At 35.6% G+C, this 22053-nt stretch overlaps 1 protein-coding gene across 1 annotated transcript in view; it reads left to right on the forward strand.

The window, feature by feature from the left end:
* The first annotated feature begins 4315 nt into the window (after positions 1-4315).
* Positions 4316-22053, forward strand: part of CNBD1 (cyclic nucleotide binding domain containing 1) — a 120184-nt gene continuing 102446 nt past the window's right edge. Inside the window, exon 1 of the mRNA XM_026688783.2 lies at positions 4316-4470. Coding sequence (XP_026544568.2) covers positions 4388-4470 — 83 coding nt within the window. The 5' untranslated portion in view covers positions 4316-4387. The remainder of the gene's footprint in view (positions 4471-22053) is intronic.

Raw genomic sequence — 22053 nt, forward strand, 5'->3', positions numbered from 1 at the left:
CTACCTGCAACATCCTCCAGCATGACCAGTTTGGCAGTGGGTCAGTAATGGTGTGGGGTGGCATTTCTTTAGGGGGCCGCGCAGCCCTCCATGTGCTCACCAGAGGTAGCCTGACTGCCATTAGGTACCGAGATGAGATCCTCAGACCCCTTGTGAGACCATATGCTGGTGCGGTTGGCCCTGGGTTCCTCCTAATGCAAGACAATGCTAGACCACATGTGGCTGGAGTGTGTCAGCAGTTCCTGCAAGATGAAGGCATTGATGCTATGGACTGGCCCGCCCATTCCCCAGACCTGAATCCAATTGAGCACATCTGGGATATCATGTCTTGCTCCATCCACCAACACCACATTGCACCACAGACTGTCCAGGAGTTGGGGGATGCTTTAGTCCAGGTGTGGGAGGAGATCCCTCAGGAGACCATCCGCCACCTCATCAGGAGCATGCCCAGGCATTGTAAGGAGATCATACAGGCACGTGGAGGCCACACACACTACTGAGCCTCATTTTGTCTTGTTTTAAGGACATTACATCAACGTTGGATCAGCCTGTAGTGTTTTTTCCACTTTAATTTTGAGTGTAATTCCAAATCCAGACCTCCATGGGTTGCTAAATTTGATTTCCATTGATAATTTTTGTGTGATTTTGTTGTCAGCACATTCAACTATGCAATGAACAAAGTATTTAATAAGAATATTTCATTCATTCAGATCTAGGATGTCTTATTTTTTTGAACGGTGTATTTTTAATTTCATATTTCAGTGTCATACATAGCATAAACTGAAGAGTAGTACTTGCATACTACTGAAACCCCTTATTTGGAGGCCACTCCAGTCCTACGCCCCATTACTTTTCCAAATGCATAATTCTGAGATATAGACGTGTTAGGCATTAAACAGACCAATGCATATCACAAGAAGGCATTTCCTAGTTAAGAGTTATTATACTCTGAAAGTGAGACATTTTTCTAAACAATATGTGTTATCATTCTGAACATTCTTCCATTCATTTTGTTCCTTTGTCTTTCATATGCCCTTTCTATTCTCTTCATCTGTTGGGAATCTCTTAATTTTCACTGGTTAAGGAGCAATAGCAATAGCACTTAGACTTATATACCACTTCACAGTGCTTTACAGCCCTCTCTAAGCGGTTTACAGAGTCAGCATATTACCCTCCAACAATCTAATTAAGACAAAGCTATTTATATGTGTCAGTTCTTCTACAAAAGCAGTTTTATGTTGAAATTTTATTCATGTTGGCATTTTTATTATTATTAGAAGTCTTGTACAATGAACAGGAGGCAGTCACAACCAGATCTAATAGTGTTCATTTCCAGAGAGATAATTTTGATAGATTTGACAGCATAATAGTATACTTTTTTTTTTACACCTTTAGATCCTTGAGAAAAGCAGAGAAAGTTTGTATAATTGCCCAAAATATGCTGCTCAATGATATTTAGCAAACCTGAAATCCCTTGGAAGAAGATTATCATGTGACAATATGAAATTTTCTTCATGAGAATGTATCATTTAAACTTTGATGTAATGTTTATAAAGAGAAACTGTCTAGAATATTATACACAGAAAGTCAGCCTCTTTGTTTTAGAAGGACATTGAATGAAATATAGCTTTTCAAATTCTACTTTTAAATAGAAAGTAAATCTTTTTCAGAATAATTTTGCTTACAAGTAAATTATGCATGTGCAAACAACTGAGAATACACACATTAATCTTAAAGCAATATATATAAAGGAGCAAGGCAGATGTTTACAAGAATGAGTCAATTGATAAATTAAGTAATACATTTATATCATAGTGATGTTAATTTATTTAATTATTGCTAGATCCTTCCTTCCTTCCTTCCTTCCTTCCTCCCTCCCTCCCTTCCTCCACCATATAAAAATCAGCTTAAAATAATATTCTTTTAATAATAATTTCTAACTCCAACAAAGTTTGAATTTTTAATTCAAGTTTCAATGGCATTCTCATGAAATTTTATTTCCTTCCAGTTTTAAGATCTTTTTGTTTAAAAAAGGCTCTTAGTTTTCTACTTGTTTTTCTGAGATGGGGCATGCGTGTACTTTGCTGCTTCTGTTCAAGTTTTCTAGGGTAACTTTTCTAATTTACCCCTTCTTATACAAGGATGGAAACTGACAGTGATGCTGACTGGCAGATTTGAGCTAGTCCATGGGAACTTTTTCTAAGTTATATCCCATCTTTTGTTATTATGCACTAAATTGAATGAATCATACATATGTTACAAAGCATATAATTGAAGATGGGAGGTAGGAAGTGATTGTGGTAGCAGCACAATGCTGAGAAGATCGGTGAGGGAAGACTAGAAGTAGAAAAGATATAAGGAAGCTGGAAAAGAAATAAATAGCATAATAGACATATAAGCCAGAGTTAGGAGAATCAGCTGGGACCTTATTCTTTGAATAACACCTCTGAAACTGAAAAGAAACATTTCAAATTATTCAAAAAGACTACCCAATAATTATCTCACAATAAATATAGATGGAAAATTTCTCATACAGTTTTCAGAAGTCTGCTATTGAAGCTACTTTACTAAAAAAAAAAAGTGTAGTTCTTGTTTCCTTGATCTTTCCCAATTATATGGAGCGTGATAAAAATAACAGTTGCCTAATTGAAATAACAGCAATCCAAAATGAGAGATGAGTGACGTTTTTCAGACAGGCGCAGGTATTGGCCTCCTGAAGAGGAAAACAAACAATGGTAGTTGACCTTTACGGCAGTCTCACTTCTATTTTCTGTTCTAGTGTTTGTTGTGTCTTTCTGCCATCAAAGCATTACAAAAAACACAAGGATTTTCCTTCTCATCACACACAGATACACACAGCATTGCTAAACTTTTACTTAATGTTATTTTGACCTTATATTTATACTGAAATCCAATCACCTTATAGGGAGATTGGTGCCATAAAAATTTAATAAAGTGCAGTAAATTAAAAATTCCTATTCTTGAGTCCTGTTTTAAAAAATATTTGTTATAGGGATTACTACCTTTTTTTCTTACCTTTGCGGAGCAATTATTCGAAAGCAAAAATAATTCAGTAGAAAATATATTTCTTTGTTCCACTAGCAAGTCTTGAAGAACAATCAGCTGACTGGGTTTCAAGTATCAGAGGCAAATGTATATAATGGATTAGAACAGGCCAAACAGGCCTGCCGATTCAAAAGCCTGCCTTCTGTTTTTAAGAGAGACTAATCATGTAAATGTAGAAAGTTAGAAGTACATTTGACACTTTCTTCTATTTTTATTTTATTTAGAAAACTATGTTACACTTTTTAACAACCCTATAATAATAGTCAGTTATCAAAACTGGCAGTAACTAACATGTTAGATGGTGCTCCATTCAAAAACCAAGAAAGAAATACTCAGAGTCCATTCATTAGAGAAAAGGTATCTTTTACTGGAAGTCAAGTGGTAGCAACAAAAGAATTCTGAATCTGAGAAAACGAGCGTTTAAATCACATATACAAAGTGATGGCAACGTTCCCACTCCCAATAGTTTAATTGGCTCATCCAATTAAAAGTTGTGTATAGCACCATGTGGGCATCTCCAGGTGGTGATGAGGCCTCTGTCTGTTGACCTTGACATAGTTTGATAAAGAGCTGCAGCTGCGCATAGCATAGGATAGAAGCCTAAGCAAGAACCTTCCCCCTCAACTTATATAGTTCTGTTTTGTAACACCTCCAGCTCGCTTCCCATAACCATGTCCCCCCTTCTCCCCCCGTTACTTATGACAGCCGAAAGATGCAAAGCAAAGGAAGAAAATCTTGAAGGCTGACAGTTACCAGTTATACTTTTGTTTTAAATTATGAATGTAATTTCTTAGTAACCCATAATTTGTCACAGATTTGTCCTTGTTTTGGGGCTATTTATTTATTTATTTAATAGACATACAATACTGCCCATATCACAGTCATGACTCTGGTTAGCATACAATAACATCCAGTTGAAACAATTAAAACAACAGTTGAAAAAAATTGGACACAATTGCAAATAAAAGCAGAATAAAAATAAAATTTGGGAAAGCAGTCCACCGTCCTACATACAATATAGCCATCTTACCAGGTTTCTCATTTCTCTGTGATTCCTCCAAGCCTATTGAAAACAAATTCTAAATTTTCTAAATGCCAGTAAGGCCAGGACTAATCTTACCTTGAGGGAAATGATGTTCCAAAGATGTTTATTTTTTAAAAAATTAAATCTCATTTTATTCCCTGGAAGCTCAAGGATAAGTATGCTTTAATAATAGCATTCTCTTTCTTTCTTCTGGTCTGTAGGGTACATTCCTGCAATTTCTGCACTGATGCTGTAACTGCTGAAAGTTTTCATAACATACATTTCTATTTGAATAAGATGAAAAGTCCCGATAGGTTGCAGCCCAGCTTTCCAAAATCCCGAGAGAGTGTGCACAATTTAATAAAAATACTCAAGAAAATGTAAGTATCAAATTTATTCAGAGCTTTCTATGACTTCTTTTGGTGGATACATAGAAGCAACTATTTTTCAAAATATATCCTTTAGTTGGTACATAAACTTGCTATATAAACTTTATGAAATTTTATTTTTATGGCTATATGCTAATATATTTTTAAATGGTTGTCCATAACATACCTAGATAATTTATCTTTAATGATACCTTGCATCTTTGCAGTAGAGAACTTGTGTCAGTATTAATTGGCTAATAGTATATTAGCATATTAGCTATATTATAGTAAGATAACTGAATTTGCAACATACTACTTCATTGCAATTGGATTATTCAAGGCCGGCTAATGCAAGCCATTATTTTAATGTTATATGCTTTCTATACTAAGGTGGAATATTGTGATATTAGATGCTTAAAAGTAGTTAATCTATATATTGTAAAAAGATTATAAAGCTGATGTGAATTTTGACATGTTTTTAATATAAGCTTTATGACCAAGTGGTCGAAGACATTTTACAAGGATGCCACAAAGTTCTGTGGCCTTTTATTGTAGACCTTTCAGTATCTCAGTATTAATGGCATACCCCATGTGATTGTTAATAATCTTTTAATGTATAAAAGACAATTTATCTCTGAGATTGACAATATAACCCTTCTGTGGACAACATAATTGAACATTCTGAAATGGGATATCAGAATACTGGGGAAGGTTTCTTTTTCATCAGTGAAATTCCCCCTTACTCTTTAAAGTATATGGTTTAAAATTTGAATTTGAATTTCAGTGTCGTATAATATACCTCTTTATTGCTGTTAGATGATCCAAAGATTACTCATGCAAGCCATTATTGTGTAGTTGTATGCGTATCATATATTATTGAAAGTGATGGTTCAATATCCTCAATTTAGAGTTACGTACCCTGATTTAGAACGGAACTACATTGAGAAATTTGACAAACAAATTGGGAAGGCATTCTATATTTTTCCTGTTGATAAGAACAGGAACTTCGATGTATTCCATGCCCCCTTTAATGTTCTGTTGTTATATTTGCTTGTTTCTCTTTCTATGCTGATCCAGGAAATTCTGGAAGTTGAAGTCCACATATCTTAAAGTTAAACATTGAAAAATGCCGATATAGAGAATAATTTGAAGTGGGAATACAAGTAAATAGTTCAAATGTGTTCTTTAATATAAAATGTATATATATATTTAAAAAAACTATATTTTTAGCGAAGTGCATATAAAACTGGAGAAATGAGGAGGATCACTTCTGGCTGAGGCTTTCTTTAAAATGAAACCCAAAATGTAACACATGAACATTAAAATAGGATATACTAAATAAATTGATGAAAAACAAGCAGATATGAGAAGATGGCAGACAGGGGAAAATGCATATGGAAACAATGATGGGAAGAATTAAGGGATTATTCACAGGAATAAAACTTTAATAGTTTTGCATTGATAGAATTAAAATTATAGTACATTAGTAAGAGCAGCAGCAATAAACAAAAAAACCAAAATGCACTATATTGCCTGCATGAAGACTAGTCATAATGAGTGACTATTTGAAGTTACAACAACTCACTGAAAAAGTGATTTATGACCGTTTTTCAACTTATGACCAACACAGCATCCCCATGTCACTTGATCAAAATTTGGATGCTTGGCAGTTGGGATATATTTATGAGGGCCACAGTGTTCCGGGGTTATGTAATCACTTTTTGCAACCTTCTGACAAATCAAGGGGCAAGCTTGGTTCATTTAACAACTGTGTTATTAATGTAACAACTGCAGTGATTCACTTAATAAATATGGCAAGAAAGGTCATAAAATGATGCAAAACTTATTTAACAATTGTCTTGCTTAGTAATGGAAATTTGGGGTTGAATTGTGATTGTAAGTTAAGGACTACTTGTGCTCATTGTTTAATTATCTTATCCTCCACTTTATTAGTTTAAATAAATTTTAAAGGTATTTTCCATGAATCAGTAACTAAATGGACTGTAACATGGAGCTTTCAGAAGTAACACATTTTAGATTTAAAGAGAAATCAGTCTGACTAACTTCTACTAGATATTTCTTAAAGTTGCGTTCCCAATTCAATGCTCTCCTGAGTTTTTGGCTCTTGAAGTAGCAACAAATGTTCCAGGAACACATTGAGAAAGATATGCATGGTCTTTAGCTGTCAATGGATAAGAAAAGACAACTCTTTTAGGAAATTTATAATAATCTATTTTGGGGATTGCAATCGCCTACTGTACATTCTTTCTCTTTTGGTATATTATAACTGGTCACCTCATGATTCCTGGAGTGCTTTCAATTTACCATGGGACTCATATTCACTGTACCATTGCTGAATAAGATTATACTGTAGCCATTTTGGCTCTTCTTTATCATGATCACAGTTAGAAGTTGGTCCAAACTAATTTGTTTCGTTAATTTGCTTTTCTTGCTGAACACTCTGAGGAGCTTCTGGAATAGAGGACACCTAACCAAGTCTATCTAATATAGTCAGTATATTTGAGAAAGTACAGTAATTAAGCTTAAGTGGTAAAGTATGTTTTTAACCAATTGAATAAACAAGGCTAAAATGTTGTAATGTTTTTCAAGGGCACCTTGTTTATCATGAAGTTTAGGGCCAGGCAATGAAAAAATCAGAATAGACAAATATTGGATTTGGGCATAGGATAAATTGGAATTGCTCATAATGTCCTTGAATTATGGTATTAATTGGCCACAAACTTGATCTGATGGCTATTGCAGTTCTTTACCACCATAATTACTTTATCAGTTTTTATAAACTTACTGCCTTTTAATCTTACTGTGTTTTTATAAACTTACTGCCTTTTAATCTTATAGCTGTTCAAAGGCTGATATGTTATCTTGTATCTCTTCTTTTTATTATTCTGCATTTTTATTATAGTATCACCATCCGAGAATAATTCAACATGATGGGCAGATTAAAATATTTTAAAGCAAGTAAGAATGATTTAGGAATAAGATTAAAGGATAAAGTGAATTAAACTTAAGAGTCTTTCAGTGAGTTTCTTAATGAGAAATAATAATTTGCGACCAAATAGTTGTGTTTAACAAAGGTAATCATAGGAGACATTTTTCCTTGTTTGTTATGTTTTTGAAACGTTGTAGAGAAATATATAAACATTCTCAATTAATTTTTGAAAAATGTAGCTATGAAGAAATAGTTTAACATTATTTAAAGGAGGGAGGTTTGGCTTTATGTCAGTTACTTGAAATAAATCAAAGCTGTACTTTAAACTTTTTCCCTTTTCATGTAGAGATGAGCTCATAACTAGGTGTGAAAAAATAGCTTCAGATTTCAGCACATCAGGAACTACAAAACCCTTTCTTATCCATTTGCCAGAGAATCGGGTCTTAGGAGGTTAAAATGTGGAACACATTTTTTTTTTAACCCTAGTCCTACCAATTAACAAGTTTTTCTTTAGGGATTATGGTGAAATTAAACAGCAATATAGTTTTGTAAAGATACATTTATATTTTTTACTAAAATGAATTCAAAAGATGTTACCTCCAAATACTTCACTGACTGAGGAGCAATATTTTAAAATGCAGCTAGCTGATCCAGTGGGGATAGTTCTGATGAAATCCACTTACCAGTTGTTGTTTTTTCTGAGAAGAATAACACTTTAGAATTTCCTCCTCCTTCTGCTCCTCCCCCCATAGTTCTGAGTTGGATGAGTTCTGCTTGGACTTTGAAATACATGGGGAAGCAAAAGTGAACTAAATGAACAGTTGTGATGCATACATTTGTTAGCTCATCATTGTAAGCCCTATAGTAGTTGAGATGAGTCATTCTTCATGACCTTTTAATGTTTGCTCCTATATCAACTGAGAATTAAACTCTGTTTTCTTTCTTTCTTCAAATAAATTTAATAATTTAAATTTAAAACAAATTCAATTGTGGGAAAATGGAAGATTAACAGATTTATCAATTTGAATACTGAATTGGGATTTTTTCCCCCAGACAAAGTCCTTTCAAAGATATAACTGGCAGGTATGAATGGTCCATCCTGAATGAAGGATGTGTGAAACTCAGAGATGAGAATTTTAAATTAGGTTCTTTGTGGACATTTGCCAAAAATTTCAAATTTCATTATAAATTATTTCATTATAAAATCTTTTTTCTTCCCACCCCACTTTTCCTTCTTTAGAAAATTACTCATTAATATGAAATGAAATTCTATTTATTATTTTATTTATGGAATGGTTGAGGGCTGTCTGTCACAGATTAGATACAGCTAAATGGAAGGGCAGTATTATTCAATTAGGAAGGGCTAGAAATCTCCATTCTTCTCCTTCCCAATTTTCTTTGCTTTTAAAAAAATGCATTAGATATGTTATTTTTAAAAAAATGTGATGCCAAGGTAGGAAATCATGTCAATAGTTGTCCTGTTTGACCTTGCCCCTCCTCCAAAAGAAACCACAACAAAACAACTGGTAATATATTTAGAAGAATCTGTAAACAAGAAGTTCTGAAGCTGCATGTTTCCCATCTGAGATATAATGTATAATTTTGCAGGATAGTACATATCCCTAAATTGAACTATCCTGTTTTCCTTATTATTTCAAGACAGCAATTGTACAGAAAAACAGCAAGCCATACTGATCTTAGCTTGATCCATGGAAGGATTTGAATTAAAAATCTAAGCACAAGTTCAATATTAGAGCATTATCAATATTAAGAATGCCATAATATCAGTTTTTAGGTGGGAGATGGCCATTCCTAAATCTGGCTTCTCCCAGACCTGTATTTTTTTATTTCTTTGCTTATTTGGGATTTTTGTTGCTTTGCTTTATAACTAATCTAATGTGTTCTCATAGTGGCTTACAAAAATAGTGATTATGATTGTGAGAAACCATAGGATTAATCACAAAGCAAAACATTAAAGATTTTTAAAACAATGATAAATTTTAAAAAAATCCCCAACATTTCAGCTCAACATTGGAGATATATGACTGCAAATATGACTGATGATTATGTAACTATAAAAATCTTGTAGGTCTCTTAATCCTATCTTGTAGGTCCTCCAAACCATGATCCCCACTCTTTATTGTACAACAACATAGGACAGGTACAAGGGAATTTATCCTACCTGAGTGAGACATCTAAATTGAAAAAGAATAGAGAGAAATATAATGCTGGAGGGTAGTCTGCCATTTAGACTTCCACATACATGGATGTTTAGCCATGGCCTTCAATTATTTTTGAAGGATGTTGTTCCCTTGCCAGTCTTGAAATTAAATGTCAACAATTGAACAAAATGTTTTCAGCTATTCTTCACCTTTTACTGGATATTTTACCTCAGGGCAATTCATTTCAGAGAGAATTGGCAGCCGGGAGTTAGAATGTGGCCCTGTGTGAACAGCATAAACAAACCTTTTCATTTCAGGACATTTCAATGATTTTTGCTTTAATTTGTGTGCATAAAATTGATTTCAAAGACAGCCACAAGTATGAAATTACATACCTTTAATTTACAAGATAGAAAAAATGTTCATTAGGTGAAACAATAGTTTAAATATTTATTTTGTAATCAAAACAAGACAGGTTTAAACTTCAGAAAGAGCCTTTTTCACTTTATTTCCACAACACTAATATTTTGTAATCCATTATTTTGTAATTATTATAATACTCTTTTGAATTGTTGAATATGTAATTGACTGAGCTGTGAACATCTTTCTCTTTATATTGGGGGACAAGTGAGAGTTGTCATCAATCACCAAAAGCCAGAAGCAAAGGAAGACTTGTACAATTACAATAATCACTTCCTTAAATTTAAAAAACCTTGTGGGCCCTTTGTGTGTATTCATTCTAGATTTTTATTAATATTTGGCCACATTTCAACATACTTCATGTGTCCCTTATTTATGTTAATAATTACTGGATGAGACCAGTAGTCCATTGCATATGTCATCTTAAAGAATGGCTAGATAGATGTTTGAGGAGAAGGTTTTAAGTAACAACTAGGACAGCTACAGGTAACTGTGCACTTGATTTTTATTGTTTTCTGTGTTTGCGAATTTCTCCAAAATATATTAAACATGCTGCAATAGTTCTGCATAATACTCGAAAGAGACATCTTCAGGAATGCCAGGCTTATATGCCAGGTTATACTGGGAAGTTGAAATGATTTCCTGAAAGAAGGGAATGGCAGAAAAACTACTTATTTCCATAAAGTCATCGACCATGATATCCACTGTTAATTGTACAATCTCATTAGCCAATGGTATAGGGGATGTTTGACTGTTTATCAGAGTGAGACATCTATATAAATGCATAGAATGGAGAAAAATAAGTAAATAGAATTGGAACCTGGAACAAGATAACAATAAATATTATCTTTATATATATAATAAATGGACCTTGGAGGCTGTACTGAAATATCCTCCTTAAAATATTTCCACATACAAGACAATGAAGGTGTTTATCCACACTGTATTGCTTTCAATGAATAATCACATCTACCAATATGTCCTCTACATTCCAATATGTAAGAATGTAATCTGGATTCCAAGGAGAGAAGAGCTGCTTCCCAGATGGCAAAGACTTTGGAAAGTTTCATAGGCAGAAAGAGGGTTAAAATGTCTCTTACATTGCTATTCTGTATATCTGTAGCTATACAAATAGTTGTTTTAGGGTGGCAAGATTCTGTCTATAGGTGAAGAACAATAAAGAAAATTGCAATTAAGTAATTCCATGTGTTGTTGTTCTTAGGGCCTTATACAATAAAGTCAATTGCAAATCAACAAGTCTGGAATTACCAAATAATATATATTTTTAAAAATCTTCCCACATGCTGATTGATAGAATTACCACAGAAATAAAAACCTTCCCTGAAAAATGTCAAGTGTTTCTATAAAATGACTGTTGTGGAGTTTATGGTTGTGTAGTGCAGCTTCATAATTGTGAAAGGTAAACCCCACAATAGGATGATCTGGTGCCACTGCTGATTTTATTATCACATGCTTGTCTTCAATCTGATTATTTTTCAATTTTCAAAGGAAACTGACAGATGCTTACTGATTTCACATGTTAGTGTCATCAAAGATATAGGCTTTTTGACAGCATTCATTGAAATTCAGGCAGATGATGCAAACTGGCATGCAGCAGGTTTCACTGAGCCATTTTCAACTCATGCATGATAATGTGTTGACTGAACATATTGTTTTTTCCCATATTATATTTAAATGTGGTCTGGATTTTAATGGCATCTGTTGGGTCCAGAGTCTCAGACTAGTTAATTTATAAAAGCATGCAGATATGCATACATAATAACATGCAAATGATCACTCATTAGCATACTGAAAACCAGTTTGGTCTAATTATTAAGGCACTAGGCTAGAAACATGGAGATTGCAAATTCTGGTACCCCCTTAGGCGTGAAAGCTGGCTGAGTGACTTTGGGCCAGTCATCCTGTCTCAGATCAACTCATCTCACAGGCTTGCTGTTGTTGGGAAGATAGGAAGAGGAAAAAGTATTATATGTGTTCAGCCACCTTGACTTATTTATAAAAATATTAAGGTGGTATATAAATAAACAAATAAAATAAATAAATATGCTGAGCATAAGAAGGAAATAAAAAGAGTCTACTAAATTTCTCAGTGTTTCATTAATTTTCAAAAGGTGGTTTAAAAGATATTTAGAAAGGCAATTAAATTAAAGGAATATACTTGAATCCTAGTGGGAGGGGTTTTTGTATTGACCAGTATTGTAGACCAATACTGAGTACAGTTTCAATGATATCAAATAGCTTTGTCCATGTTGCTGCAGGGTATTTCACATCAGACAATGAAACACCCTTTTCTCTCTTTGTCTCTCTCTTTTACATTAGACAGCAACAATACTTTTGTCAATGTGCTTGGCTCCATTATAACTGAGATCAGTATTCTTCTTTTTATTTCCATGTCTCTGATGTTGAATCAACCCTGATAATCAGTAATCCCTGGTACCAACCCTGGTAATCAGTAGACTGACAGATGCTGCAGTGAGATAACTCTTATTTTATTTTTAGTGCCCTCATTGTTGCCTACTTACAGCCATAGGAACTCCTATTCGGCTTTGCCCATTGCAATGCTTCTGAGCATCCATGTCAAGTCATTGGGCTTTTCCTGATCTGCCAATTGATTCCCATTGGATTTCTACCTATCGTTCCTATGGGTTTTTCTCTACCTTCTCCAACTTGAAGCATACAGCTAGGGTTTTCCTTTTGGCTTTAGCTGGTACAGCTTCCAGCTTTACCGATAAAACAGAAAAAAAGCCTTTATGGTTCTCTTGATTAAAAAAAACAAACTGTCAGTCTAGCCAGCTTCAAACTGCAAGTGCAACTCTCCCACAGTCTCATAGCTATATTTATACCATCTAAAGCAGGGGTGTCAAACTTGATTTCATTGAGGGCCTCATCAGGGTTGTGTTTGATGTTGGGGGGGATGGGCATGGCTGGGGTGGGCGTGGCCAGGATGGGCATGGCCAGCTTGACATTACTCATGACAGGGGGAACATGTGGTGGCCTGGGCGGGGCTGGGGGGTCCTCCTGCAGCCCTCTGCCAGAAGATCTGGCTCTGCAGGCCAGATCTAAGTATCTGGATGTGACCTGTGGGCCTTGAGTTTGACACCTCCAATGTAAAGATAGGCTGTAAGCTACTGTGTTCTGCCACACAGCAACATCAGCATAAGCAGGTGGAGTTATGTGAAAACCAGAGGGAAGGGAGGGAGTATGAGGCGTTTCTTTTCATGCTGATGTAGACCCTTTCTTTCCTCAAGATGCACAGCTTCAAATCCCAGTTTATTTCAGTCAACTTCACTCTTAAATCCTAGTACTAAAGGCTAGGATTAAAGAAGCTTTCTCCAGCCTGATGCTCTGCAGTTGTAAGGTATTATGTGAGTTAAAAAGCAGTGGTTTGAGGAACTTTGAATTACTGTGATCAATTAAGACAAGAAGTTACTGAAAAGTGGCTCCCTACCTCCTTACTGTTTTTTCTGATACTGGGTATTAAAGCAAAAGTATGATGGATATCATCAAACTCTTTTTTTCTCCCCCCTGCTTTTTCATTGGAAGTTGCTTGCAGGTGGAAAGAAACTCAGAGCAGATAAAAAAAATGTGTTGTTCCAGTTTTAAATTTCCAGCTGTAGCCAGTTGTAACCTGAAAGTTAAAGTCGGAAAAAAACCTTCATATACTTGGTTTTTAATGGAATATTGTTAAGAATTTTCAGATTGATTAGCTATAACATCAGTGTTACAAGTGAAATGCAATATGTAGCAATAGTAAAAAGATTGCCATCAATTTTAAAAATATACTGTGAGGCAATTCTTTAAAGCATTTCCATAGTTTTAATCTATTCCTTCCTACCTGGTTTTTAATACTAGGATGTATAAAAGATATAAAAGAACTGCTTCTCAACATAAACCTTGTCTATTGAGTTGGTTTAACATACAGATTCTCTAATTATAAACTTGGGAGTTACATCCAGAATCCATTTCAATAGATCAAAATTCTCTCTACTTCTTTCAGTGGTACATGGAGACAATGGATTAGAGAAAGTAGCAAGGAGACATGGATACACGGATTAGAGAAAGTAGCAAGGAGTATAAAGAATTCTTGAAAAACCCAACAAAGACTGTTATTCATTTTTCTGTAACTTATTTTCTTTGTAACATTCCCATTTCCAGGGTTGGAAGTAATGAATCAAAAGTGTCCATTTATATAGCATCTTCAGTGGACACTTTATCAAGATTTAATACAATGGAAACAATTAAGGAAGAGAAAGAAAATGAAAACAAAATAGAAAAGAAAAGAGTATAATACAGTTTCAGTTATGTATACTTAAGATTAATTACCAAGAATAGAAAGAAAAGTTTTCTTAGTATATGATTAGTTTGAAGGAAAGACTTGATGGAAATCAGTAAGGTAAAGCTGGGTGGTATTTCCAAGAATAAGGAGCAACAAAGGAAAATTGTTTTTTTTTTAAAAAATAGTACAGCATTCTTAGGAAAGTGAAAGAGTATCATTAACAAGTTTGGGATTGTATAGAGTTGCATCCTGATACTTTATTGGGAGCATATATGAAAACTCAGCAGAATTCCTTGTCATGTCATACAAGCTTGTCACTTCTCAAAAATGACAACTCTATTGGGAAATTCAGAAATCTCAACTGATACCTCCCAAGTCTTTTCTGCTTGGTGCTATTGGTAAATTATGTTTGTGCCTTGCCTTTCCACCCTGATACTGGATACATATGGGAAGAGGGCTACATTCCACAATGCCTTTTAGTCAATCAAGATTCTCAGTAGAAAGGAAGGATCCAGCTTCTCCCAAGGCCACACTTTGAATAATATAATGGAAGCTAAACCAAAAATAGGTAGGTCAACAAATGATTATGTGGAATTAGGATTAAACCTAAATTTGATTTTATTTAAATCAATGTTTCCTAAATAACTATAATTATTTAATAAATGTTCTAAGAAATACAACATGGCAACGATCTTTGGATTCTGCAGCTGCATCCAAGATGTTCCAGGGCTGCATGGAAAAACTGGGTGTTTTCCCCACGCTGCCTTTCTATACATCTCCCAAGGCTCTCCAGAAGATGTCATTTATTTGGATATGTATTCCACTTATATAATCCTGTTCCAATATTTATAGATTCTAAAAAATTTGGATTATATATGTGCCTGTGATACTTGAGAAACCCCATATCTCCCATATCTGCCTGACTGATGTGATCATGGGAGAAAGAGCCTCCTATTATCTAAAAATCTGTTATTTATCTTACAATAAATAACTTTGTTAAATAATTTTAAATAGTTCTAGAAGAAAAGCCAATGTTATCAATATAAATAGAAAAAATGTTGTATATTTCATTTGAAATAGAATGGAACTGTCTAATTAATTTGGTTGTTACTTATCATATAGTACAGTTTTCATGCTTCAACAATTTTATCTGTACAAATTACTATAACTATTTATGTATGGAAACATACACTATTAAATAGAATAATTTTGCTAGGTGAGTTGTAGTTCTAAAATCAAGTTAACCTTTAAATCACCTTTTCATAGGCTCATGCATAACAAACGGTTTTAACAGCACAGCAAGTTTAAATAATTAGTTTACTTTATCGTCATTGCACCTCGTACAATGAAATCCAACACCATCTTCAGTGCAGATCATGACCATGAAAATAAACACAAACACACATCCTTCAGACTCCATACATTGAATTGAAAATCCCCAACACTGCACCAACACTGCACTAGAATTCTATGCAATAGAATTCAACAGAGCTACTGCCCTGGGATAGAAGCTGTTTTTCAGCCTTTTTGTCCTTGTTTTTATTATTCTGTACCGTTTGCCAGATGGTAATAGTTCAAAAAAAAAAAAAAAAAAGGGTGCCCAGGATGAGATGGATCTTTGAGAATGTTTTGAACTTTCTTAAGGCAGCGGGAACTATAAAGCTCTTCCAAAGAGGGGAGAGGGCAACCAATGATCTTCTGGGCAATGGCATTAACCCTCTGGAGTGCTTTCCTATCTGCCGCTGTGCAATTGGCAAACCATACAGAGGTGCAGTATGTTAAAATGCTCTCTATGGTGCAGCGGTAGAAGGTCACCAGTTTTTCATTCAGTTGTTGTTTTCTGAGAAGTCTCAGGTAGTATAATCTCTGCTGAGCCTTTTGACCAGGGCTGCAATGTGGGCACCCCAGGTCAGGTCCTCTTTTAGGGTAACACCCAGAAACTTAAAACTGGCCACTTACTCTACTCGGTCTCCATTGATAAGCAAGGGCTGGATGTCTGATCTGTTCCTTCTATAATCCACTATAAGCTCCTTGGTCTTATTGATGTTGAGGACCAAGTTATTTTCTCCACACCATGAAAGCAACCAGTCAACCTCATCTCGGTAGGCAGACTCATTCCCCCCAGAGATGAGTCCCACCACTGTTGTATCATCTGCAAATTTAGCAATAGTATTACTAGCATGAGTGGGAATGCAGTCATGCACATAAAGATTATAGAGTAAGGGACTCAACACGCAACCCTGTGGTGTACCAGTGTTAAGAATAAGGGCTGAAGAGGTATGATTACCTAATCTGACCCTCTGTGGGCGGCCAGGCAAGAAATACATAACTACTGAACAAGTTTTTGTCAATGTGGCTCAGACTCTTAGGCATTTCAGAAAAAACAAAGCAAGTATATCTGATCATAGTCCTTTTCCATTTGCTTTTTTGAGTACACTATAGTCTTTCATAAATTTTCAAGACAATCATCACTGCATAATGTTTATATTGTAATGATGGTGTTAGTTTCTGTCTAAGAATTGTTATAATTATTATTTTAATGAACCACTTCCTTTGGTTGATATATTAGAACAAGTCTATGTATGTTTGTGTGTGGGTGTGCGTGTGCGTGTGCGCGCGTGCACACACACACACACACACATACATGACCATAAACATTGATAAGGTGTTTTTTCTATTAAAGAATGGGGGAGAGATAGAGAATATTCGAGCTTTTTCCCATTTGCTTTTCCATACAAAATTTATCAACCAGTTTCCAAGGACTAGACCTTGCCACTTAAATAACAGCTCCAACTAGCCTCACTAGAATATAAATGTACTCAAATGTACAGATTTTTTTTCCCAGTGACTGCTGCCTTCTTCCTGCCTCCTGAATTTGAAGCTCAGGTGAATAATAACTGATTCTTTAAGCCAGTGGTGGTATTCAAAAACTTTTACTACCGTTTCTGTGGGAGTGGATTAGTGGTTTTGGCCATGTGACTGGGTGGGCATGGTTTTTTTTGCAGCCCCCACCCATTTTTGGGAGCTTCCTAGCCTCAGAAAAGCCTCGGGGGGGGGGGGGCATTTTTGCTCCCTTAAGGCTCCTCTGGGGCTCTGGAAGGCAAAAAAAGGGGGGGCTGAGCTCTTCTCTCCATTTTTTGCCTTCCTGGGCCTCAGCAAGGGGAATCCCAGCACAGCTGATCTTATCTACAGCTGATTATCGGGAGGGGAAAAAAAGAAATACATACCTTAGGGGAATGTCAGGCAGGCAGGCGGGGTGAGCGAGCATCGGGCGGGAGGGTGACCGGGTGGGGGGCGTGGCCAGCCAGAACTTACTACCAGTTCGGCAACCCATGCCAAATTCTTGCTACCTACCAGTTCGGCAACCCATGCCAAATTCTTGCTACCGGTTCACCCGATCTGTTGCGAACCCGCTGAATACCACCACTGCTTTAAGTACAGACTGATAATCACCCAAAGTCTAGTAAATTATATTTAGCTTGATGAGCCTTTGACATGTCAAAAATCAATTGTTCATGGTGTGGAAAGTTTTTATTAAGTCTTCAAGTTTCTTCAGTTATAAATCCATCACTTTTGTTTGTTTGTTTGTTTTTAAAATAAATTTTATTGATTTTATAATTAAAACAAACCAACAACACATACATAAATGAAAGAGAGAAAAAGAAGAAAGAAAGAAGAAAATAGAAAGAGAAAAATAGAAAACAATTAAAAGCATTCTCATCTTCAACAGTTTGTAAGACCTCTTTTTTATCCTTATTTTATGCTATATACACACACCTAATCCTTACATATATCTGTATATCACTACTATGGATCTATCCTATCCTCTTTTGCCTTTTAGTGTGAAGTCTATCTTTGGTCTATCCATTTGTACCAGCAGTTCCAGCTGTTGTAGTATATTGAAGTGTCTTTATTTTTTTATGCCAAAGTTAATTTGTCCATTTCTGCACAACTTGAAATTTTTTGAATAATCATCTCCTCTGATGGAACATGAGGCTGCTTCCAACATTGTGCAAAAGCCAATCTGGCCGCTGTCAAAATGTGTATTATTATATATTTCACTTTTTTGATATTTGTTTATCAAAGATCCCTAACAGAAAGGACTCTGGTTTGAATTCAATCTGTTCTCTTGTCATTTCTTCCAGCCAATTTCTAATTTTCTGCCAATATTTTTGAGCTTCTGTACAGGACCACCACATATGGAAAAAAAGTTCCCTCTTTTTATTTTGCATTTCCAGCAATTCGGACTCATATTGGGGTGCATCTTCGCTAATCTCGAAGGTGGAAGGTGCCATCTATAAAACATTTTATAGGCATTTTCTTTGTATGCTACCGATTTTGAAATTTTATTATTTCTACATGTGTGTGTATGTATATACATACATATATATATATATATATATATATATATATATATATATATATATATATATGTATGTATGTATGTATGTATGTATGTATGTATGTATGTATATGTATATGTATATGTATATGTATATGTATATGTATATGTATATGTATATGTATATGTATATTATATCCAAATCCAACTATATTTAAATATTATAAATAAATATGTGTATTTATCTAACCTTATTTTAAATAGTCTTAAACACAAACAGTATTACATTCGTCCCCAAGTGGATTAATTGTGATCACACAATAAATTATAATATTAATACTTAAAATCCTACAATTATTAATTAAATAATAGTTAATGTTCTTACTATTTTCCTTATATATATCTAATCAAAGTATAACTATCACTATTATTAATAAATCAATTAAATCAGTTAATTCAATTATTTAACAATCAATTACAACAATCAATTTTCTTTTCCCCAGTATACATATTTATAATCATTATAAAGAGAGAATAAAGAAGGAGAGATAGCTCATCATAGCGCCGGGTGGTGGGGAAAAAGAAGAGAAAAAAAGAGCAAATGTATACAGAAAAAGGGAGTAAAAAAAAGGGGAAAAAGGAATTTTGAAGTAAGTTTTTAGCTTTCCGTCTCTAAGTTTGAGAGCTTTCACTCCAAATGCACTGGAAGTGGGGAGGTAAAAATGCTGAGTAGTGACTGCAATTACACGGTATCTCCACACATTTGGAAGCTTCCACTATTACTTTTTGTCTTAGCATTCCTGTTCAATTTTCCTGATTTTCTTCAGATGGAACCACCTCCTCAATTAGATCAGTATGCTCCTTAAAGGGCTGTTAAATGGTTTATATCAGTTATATTGTTACGATAGCTTCAGGGTTTCTAAGTATCACGTGTGGCGCCACACTGTCTCTGTTCCATCAGCTCCGATCTTCTTCCCATCTCCGCTTTAATAAAGCCTTTCAGAATAAAAATCAAATGAGATGGTCCAAATCCTCCACAACTTCCAGGCACCTTCCAGCCGCTAGTCTTCCAACCTCATTAACTTCCCTTTTTACTCATTATTGTCCTCTCTCTCTCTTCTGTCTGCCGAGCCCTTTCACTTTCACTTGCCTCGCATCTGCTTTTTGGCCACTTTCTTTTAGGGCTCCAGAAAGACACTTGTAACAGCCTTATAAAAGTCTATAGCATTCCAATCATCCTCTCCGCCACTAATTTTCTCTGCAACACTCTTCCCCAATGATCTCGCAAACTGTCACTCACTCGCTTCTTTACATCGGTGGCAGTCCGGACTTCGAGCCGCATTGATAGGGGCTGTTTCTTGCTCGTTGGGCTCTGGAGGGCTCCTCTTCGCTGCAGGGGGGTTGCCTTCCCCACACTGCAACCCAAATCTCCCCCACGCCGACACGAACCTCCCCAGGACTCATGCACCCTCAAAGGATCGCACCAACCGCAAAAAGAGATTAACTGAAACCACAGACGGGCTTCTGTACCTCTGTTCGTCCTTGCCTTGCCACTGGAAGTCCCATCACTTTTGTTTTAAGGAGAAGAATTTGACTTCCTGATCCTTTCAACTTACAGACTTCAGCAAGCCATTCAACAAAGTGATCCACAACCTACTTCTTGGTAAGCTAGAAAAAAGTGGAATAAATAGCACCACCACTATATGGAGTCACAACTGGCTGACAAACCACATGCAATGAGTAGTCCTTAATGGGTCTAATGGGAGTAGTCTACATAGAGGCAAGTAAGCAGTGGGGGACCACAAGATTCTGTCTTAGGCCCAGTACTCTTCAATATCTTCTTTAATGACATAGATGAGGGAATAGAAGGGGCACTTACCAAATTTGCAGATGATACTAAACTGGCAGGAATAGCTAACACCCAAGAAGATAGGTTCAAGATCCAGATGGATCTTGGCAGACTAGAACACTGGGCCATATCTAACAAAATTAAATTCAATATAGAGAAAAGTAAAGTCCTACACTTAGGCAAGAAAAACCAAAAGTACCCATATAGACTGGGTGAAACCAGGCTCAACAGCAATAACTGTGAGAGGGATGTTGGAGTCTTAGTGGACAACCAGCTAAATATGAGCCAGCAGTGTGCAGCAGCAGCCGAAAAAAGCTAATGCAATCCTAAGGTGCATTAACAGAGGGATACAATTGAGATCAAGGGAGGTACTAATACCAGTCTATAAAGCCTTAGTAAGACCACACCTAGAGTACTACATCCAGTTTTGGTCACCACATTATAAAAAGACGTTGAGACTCTAGAAAAAGTACAGAGAAGAGCAACCAGGATGATTAAGGGACTGGAGACTAAAACATATGAAGAACTGTTACAGGAACAGGGCATGGCTAGGCTAGTGAAGAGAAGGACCAGGGGAGACATGATAGCAGTGTTCCAATATTTGAGGGGCTGCCACAGAGAGGAAGGGGTCAAGCTATTTTCTAAAGCACCTGTAGGCCAGACAAGGAATAATGGATGGAAACTGAACAAGTAGAGATTTAACCTGGAAATAAGGAGAAACTTTCTGACAGTGAGAACAATCAACCAATGGAACAGCTTACCCTCAAAAGTTGTGGAAGCATCATCACTTGAGACTTTCAAGAAGAGATTGGACTGCCATTTGTCAGAAATGGTGTAGGGTCTCCTGCTTGGGCTAGATGACCTACAAGGTCCCTTCCAACTCTGATTATCTGTTATTTTGCAATCACAGCATTCATATCCACACTGTTAATGTATAATTGCTGAGTTGTATTCAGTTATAATTTATTTATTTCAACACATAAGAGAAAATGAAGTAGATTCCTCCTCTTTCCTGTGACAAATATTTGCAATAACTTGTGGGAATAGTCATATTTGACTATTTTAGAAGGCAACTGGGCTCATTCATCACTGCAGTCATATTACTGCTGAGAACATTTTCTTAAGACTATGCGGAGCACAGTGGTCTGATTCTTAATTCTTTTCAGCTTTTCAGCTTTATGATTTCCACATCTGAACCTTCATCGTGATTTCCACATTTGCAAGGAATAAAAACCAATGCAGATAGGTCTGATATTTATTAATTCACAAACAATAAAACAAAACATACATAATGTGGTGTGAAAGCTGCAGGGTTCTAAGAAATACATATTAACATCTGCTGATCAATCTTATTGCTTCATTAAACAGACTTAGATTTGCTCTGGGCTACTTGCAATTTAACTGTGTATCTTTTTTTCATCAGGATAAAAGTGCCTGACTCTTTTATGAATTTCAGTTCTTACGCCAGCAAGAATAATGAAGATCTATCTATTTGTCTCTCCATCTCCCTCCCTCCATCCTCCCCCCTCTCACTCTTTCTCTCTTTCTCTCTTTCTTTCTTTCTTTCTTTCTTTC

This window comes from Notechis scutatus, chromosome 3, assembly GCF_049901735.1.
Source record: "Notechis scutatus isolate UNSWTSFEM ecotype Mainland chromosome 3, rNotScu1.2, whole genome shotgun sequence".
NCBI classification, from domain to species: domain Eukaryota; kingdom Metazoa; phylum Chordata; class Lepidosauria; order Squamata; family Elapidae; genus Notechis; species Notechis scutatus.